The sequence below is a fragment of the Poecilia formosa genome, unplaced genomic scaffold, assembly GCF_000485575.1.
Source record: "Poecilia formosa unplaced genomic scaffold, Poecilia_formosa-5.1.2 Scaffold101, whole genome shotgun sequence".
Classification (NCBI taxonomy): domain Eukaryota; kingdom Metazoa; phylum Chordata; class Actinopteri; order Cyprinodontiformes; family Poeciliidae; genus Poecilia; species Poecilia formosa.
Window position 1 is genome coordinate 6,176 of NW_006800040.1, and position 6,213 is coordinate 12,388.

The 6,213-nt window shown below is 36.7% G+C and overlaps 1 protein-coding gene across 2 annotated transcripts in view; it reads left to right on the forward strand.

Moving 5' to 3' along the window:
- The window catches only part of atat1 (alpha tubulin acetyltransferase 1), a 17,260-nt gene that overhangs the window by 5,019 nt on the left and 6,028 nt on the right, over positions 1–6,213 (forward strand). The window contains exons 7-9 of one of the 2 annotated variants that reach the window (XM_007559004.2): positions 1,320–1,365; positions 2,265–2,333; positions 3,027–3,240. In XM_007559004.2, the coding sequence (XP_007559066.1) occupies positions 1,320–1,365; positions 2,265–2,333; positions 3,027–3,240 (329 nt within the window). The remainder of the gene's footprint in view (positions 1–1,319; positions 1,366–2,264; positions 2,334–3,026; positions 3,241–6,213) is intronic. The other variant, XM_016674793.1, reaches the window with a different exon arrangement.

Here is a 6,213-nt window from a genome sequence, read left to right on the forward strand (position 1 = left end):
AAAAAATGTTTTGTCCATATTTGTTAAAGTTGTCACCATGTCGTGCCAGTTTGCTATGAGACAGATAATCTGAAAAAAAAAAAACAATCCCCCCCACCCCGCCCCCGACCCACCGTTGGCAGGCAAAAGAATGCAACGTTCTTACCAAAAGCAACCAGTCAGAACCAGTAGGAGGGTTTTAGTTCTGTTAATCAACCTCGTTCACTCACTTCTAAATATGCTAATGGTGGAGAAACATCTTATTGTGACAGGAAAACTGTTTATCTGCCGTCATTGGTTTGCTATGCTATGCTAACTAAACTGAGCTTTTACAGTTTGAATCTGCATAGCTCTCTGCTATGCTAGTTGCATCATAGCACAGAGCAAGGGGGAGGAAGGATAAGCAGCCACGTGAGATTGTGATTAACAGCGCTAAAACCTGCCTCCTGCCTTTGATCGGTTGTTTCTAGATAGCACTGGGAAAAGGCAGAGGAAATAATTTTTTCACAATTTATCTCTCATGCCATACTGTCACAACACAATGACAGTTTTAACAAATATGTACAAAAGTATTTTTTTTTATAAAAGTTACATGCTGCAGCTTTAATTTCACTTAGGAGAGGACGGGTCAGGAGGGATGTGGTAACATATAACTGTAATTTAACTGGCTGTGTGAACTGGCCAGACAGGAGACAGTTTTTTCTCATTTTATAAAGATTGTTTGAATTTCTGTCAGCAACAAATATATTGTTTTTGCTGGGTAATTGTAAAAAGAGCAAAGACACAGAGAAATCCCTATAGATTCCCTGAAATGATGCAGACTAAGTTGTCATTGAACACAGTTTTGCTCACCTTTTTCACTGGGATGGGGGTAAGGGGTTTATGTTGGTATCAGGGATTAGAGCAGCTGCTGACTGACTAACCTGTTGTCAGTGTGGTAAAAGGTACAGGGACAAGTTAAGTATATGAATATCTTGGTATTTCTTTTCCTTAATTCATTAAATGCTATGGAGGCAAACAGTAGTCTGTAGCTAAGCTAACTCTGCTGAATGGTTGATAATCTCACACAGTATACGCACCTCTTGGAGAAAAATTGTGTTACAAATAGACACTCTTGTCTTTTTCTTTCTCTTATATCTCTATTTTTTTGAAAACTTGACATTATTATTTTTCTAGGCAGCATAGTAGCTGCCACAGTCATTCTTGTCTTCTACTGACTACTGTGGTCAAGGGCCCTTGGAATTGTCATCACTTTTCCCCCCTATACTGTGCCCCTGCTCAGGGGGCACAGTAGAGTATATTAAATTGTTTGATGTGACTTTTTTTATCACTATGTGCAGGTCAATAACTTTGTTGCCTTTGAGGACTTCTTCCACAAAAGAGCAGGTAATTTTTAACCATTTTATTTTTTTATGGCTGTTGTAACATTTCACTCATGAACAGAGCATGAAGGTCACCTTCTAAATGTGACAAACCCATTTGCTTTCAATTTTTCCTCTGTCTGTATATCTTTATTTCAATGTACTCTATTATTCTACTCTATTATTATTTTTATTATTATTATTATTATTATTATTATTATTATTATTATTTAAATTTACCTTTGTTCACCACGATTAGAATAAACTTTTTTTTCCCTTTTCCATTCCGCTAATGTAAGACAGTCTTTATTTGATGACAACTCAAAAGAAATTTTTGCTTTAATTTCAGTTCCAAATAAAATTTAACCTAAAAAATTTACCTAATTTCTAGGTACAATTTTGTTTTTCCTTACAGATTAGAGGATATGCAGCTTTTTAGGAGGAGCTTATTCATTTTTTCATGTTCCTCAGCATCATCATGTTGTTCCCTTTCTTCCCTTATAATTGGCTACAATTTTTTTTTTATTTGCACTTTGTATCAAGAACAGAAAAATAACTTGAATAGAATAAGTATAATACACACTTTCCCAGAATATCTTTTTTCATGTAACATCTGCATTGTACATCTCAGAAGCTTCTTCTACTGCTGGTGTTTGACTTAAGTATGAATATGTCAATGGCACTTAATGAAATTGGACAGATGGAACAACTTTTTCAATAGTAGTAGTAATAATAATAAACATGTTACTTACAATGCACTTCACATGTTAATGTCAAAGTGCTACAAAAACAATCTGGTTTTTAACTGGTCACTTTATGCATTTTAATCTTTTTGCCTTGCTGGTAAGTATTAAAATTAATTTATGAAAATAAAGAAGACATTGAATTCCATCCAGAGCTGAGCATACATTTTGTTTTTTACAGTGTCCCAGTTGAGAAGAGTAAAAAAGTCTGATGGAGATATTAAGCCTTATTCTTTAATGGAAAGAGAAGGTAAACCATCATGTTAGTTATCTATAAGTTTTGGCTGAAAAACTCAGTTTATCATTGCAGATCACTTGAATACTGCAGGCCCACTTCATTCCAGTTCCTCACTGCTATTGAATCATTCATGTGTAAAGCTGTGGATTACAAATATAACATAAAATATTTATGTTGCTTAATACTTTTTTTCACTGAAGGGGTCCCTCTAAAAGAAAAAAAAAACATTTATATTTGAGAGTACTACTTTGTGCAGTTAAAACAAGTTTGCATTGTTCAGTGGAACATTGATGGTGTATTGTGACTTTATAACACCTGATAGAGTAAGTTATAAAATCAAATTGATATCAGCCACATTGGAAACAGCATGTTAGGCTTTTTAAAACTTGGTGATGATCCAGTAAACTTCAGTCGGTGCTCCCCTCCTATTCTCATGCTGATATGCGATGTGTTGCTGAATTTGGCCTGTGAAACCCTGTGAAAGCAACAACAATGTTTGTTTTTTACACACAGCTTTTTCTATTTATAATTTTTCATGGACAACAACTGCAGAAATCCTTCTTTGGCTTTTAACTTGAGTTTAGATTATTAATTTGCCATGAAACTTAAATAGGTATTATTTCACTGTTTTTCCAAGTTCTCCATAATCAGATATATATATTTTTTTGCTTAAAATTAAAATTTTGTTTGTTTGTTTTTTTCTAGCGGTACGCCAAGAGCAGAGGACACTTCCTTGGCCATTTGCTGCTCCTCTGTCCCCTCACCGCTCAGTATCTTCACAGTGCTCCCAGTCTCCCAGTGCAGGCTCTTCTCCCAGGAGGGTGCTTCCATGTGTCACACATCCAGCGTTTGCTGGAGACAGCAGGGAGCAGAGCCCACATTCACCTCTGATGGACTGCTGCAGGACAAGACGTAGCAAGTAAGAGCTGAATGCACTCTGTTCTACATTATCTGTAAAGTAATGTGCCATTACTTTATTACTATGGCTCAAAATACGATGAAGCTGCTTTGGTACTACATTGTTTCAGAAAGCAGATGGATGGATTAATAAGACAGTGATCATAAACGTGTTTTTATTAAAGGTTGTTGCTGCAATGATTGCAATAAAATTACGTTTTTATGTGGGCATAGCTTTCATAATCTGCATACATACTGTAAAGACAACATTTGGACGGCTGTTGCAGTCACATTTGAATGTGCGACTAGAAAAAAGTTAGGAGTAAGAAGCAGCCAATACAGATTCTTTGACTCAGATTCTTTTTGTAAGGAGAAATATTGATAACTTTTCCATTCAGTTTAAAAACTATAGGCAAACTATAGACAGAGGCGGTCCTAGCCTGTTTGGTGACCCTCCAAACAGGCTCCCCTGTTACACAAAGTTATTGAGCAGGGGCACTACAGATCCTCCAGATGGAAGTTTTTTGTTTTTTGTTAATTTTGAAAAAAATAGCGAGGGAGAGGTAAGTTATCTGATTTTGACAACCTTAACATGTAGATGTGATGTGAAATTCTGTGTTTCGGTTCAGTTGCAACTAATCAACCAACATGGTGTTAGATAAGCTTATCGTAGCGGTAGCTAATCTACCATAGTGATCACTTATTATTAATTGCAAAATAAACATCAAGTCTAAAAACGTAATACTGCAACGGACTGAATGTTCTGTTCTTTGTGTGGAAAATGTTTTGAGTTTTTTTTGTGGCGTTGTCAGTTGTCAGTGAATAATTTGCACTTTTTGTGTGTTGAGAATCTCACAGACTGAGCAGTCTTGATTAAATTTTACTGATTGAGTTAATAAACTGAACTTGGAAACTTAAAACAATAAAATGAACTTGTTTCAGCTGTTTGGATAATTGGGTCATAGAATGGTGGAGCCAGTGATTAGTACATTTAAATTATTAAATATTGTCAGATTCGCAGTAGTGTTTAAATTGAGTGTGGCATGAAAACATTTATTATCCCAAGGGGAGCCATGATAGGAAATAACTGCAAAGCCATGACTGTAACAGAATGACAAACATTTTTTTCTTGCTGCTCTAGAAAAGAAATTGAATTCTTGCTGAGTATGCAGAGGCTTTACGAGGTTGGGAACATTACTGGTGGATGTATTTGTTTTTGGGTCACACATTATGGATAGGAGGCCACTGACTCAATTCTCTAACAGAGACTCATGTCATGCTCCATCGCATGTAGAGCGAAGAGTCATTGGTGGAAAACATGCACCAATCGAACTAATCCAAACAGAGATTCCTTCTTCATAATAAACAAGGCTTTATATGTTAAATACATAGATAAACAGAACTGGATTTGTCAGTTTTGTGTTTTTGATGATTAGGATTTATAATGTGATGTTATGGGCACCTGGACACGCAGCAATGACTGCGTGTAAAAAGCTTCTTGGTTTGGATTTGAAGATGGATACAATTCCTCCCATTAATCTGTTTTTCCGCTAGTTCACTATGCAGATCTGCGTTGAGACTGGTGACATGATCACCTTGTTTGTCATATTTGATAACTGATTAGTAATAGTGTATCTCTTTCTCTCTTTTGTCTTCTATCATTTTTTTGTTCACCCATTCTACATAATTTGTTCTTTTTAACACCGTTTCCATGTCTTTCTGGTAATTCATCTACAGTTCCCTCAGTAGATCTCAGCTGGGTTTTAATTAACCACCCTGGAACTGATGTTTGTTTCAAACAACGGCTCCACTGTCTTAGCTTGATATTGATGCTGTTTTTTTCCTGATTAGGAATAGAAAAGCTGCTGGTTTTAGAATAAGGATTTGACTCACACCTGAATAGAATGACAAATTCCCATATTGATTTCAGTTCTAAGTTTATCACGGTGAACCAATGATGCTTGTCTTTTTTTAATCCATTAAATTCTGAGATTGGATTTTGGTTTTAACTCAAATGCACATGAACTTGTATCAATGAAATAAAATCATTTTTTTCCAGATTGCTTCTTTTTTTATCCTTAAAAGTTGGTGTCTGCTTGTTGAGGATTAATTCTCTGAGGTAACAAGTTCAGGAAGGAAAGCCTGATTCATCCCTTATCTGTTGTCCCAAAGAAATCTGCTCTCTCTGCAGCAAGACAAAACTAGACCCTGAGGTTTTAAATCTAGGCTCCCTATTTCCCTCCATTACTTCTCCTTTACACCACAAACAGTAAGGGCATCCCTGGCTTAGTACAATCCATATATGGAGCAAGCTTGACATGGTGCCAATCATACAGACATAGTTGTTGGTTAGAACCTTGCTTTTTGTGGCAATACATACAAAATTAATAATTTTGTATGAGACACAGTATAAACCCTCTCCAGGTTTAATTATGAACATCACAACCAAACTCTAGTAACTACCTCAGGAACTCTGAAATGACCAAGATGTGGTTCAGTGTTCCATACTTGTATACAAGCCACATATCTTGTGTAAAGTATGGGGAGACTTCTTTTTACCACCCCATAGAAATCATTCGCAGGACTACAGAAAAGTGTGATCACAGTTGGAAATCACTTTTTAATGATCATTTTAAAAGACCGCTAACCCTGTCACTGCCATGCAACTTTGAAGGAGTGTGTCATCAGAGACCATCCAAAAAAAAAATCTTTTAAATAATAAAAAAAAAAATTCCCTTCTCACCCTCCGCGGGTGGTTTCTCTCTCTCATCCTCTGAGCTCGGTTCCTCTACCAGAGGCCTGGGAGATTGAGGGTTCTCCTCCAGTATCTTGGCTGTGCCTAGAACTGCACGTTTCTGGACTGAGATGTCTGATGTTGTTCCTGGGATCTGTTTGAGCCACTGCTCCAGTTTGGGGGTGACTGCCCCGAGGGCCCCGATGACCACAGGCACCACTGTGGTCTTCACCTTCCAGGTCTTTTCCCTGGTATTTCTCC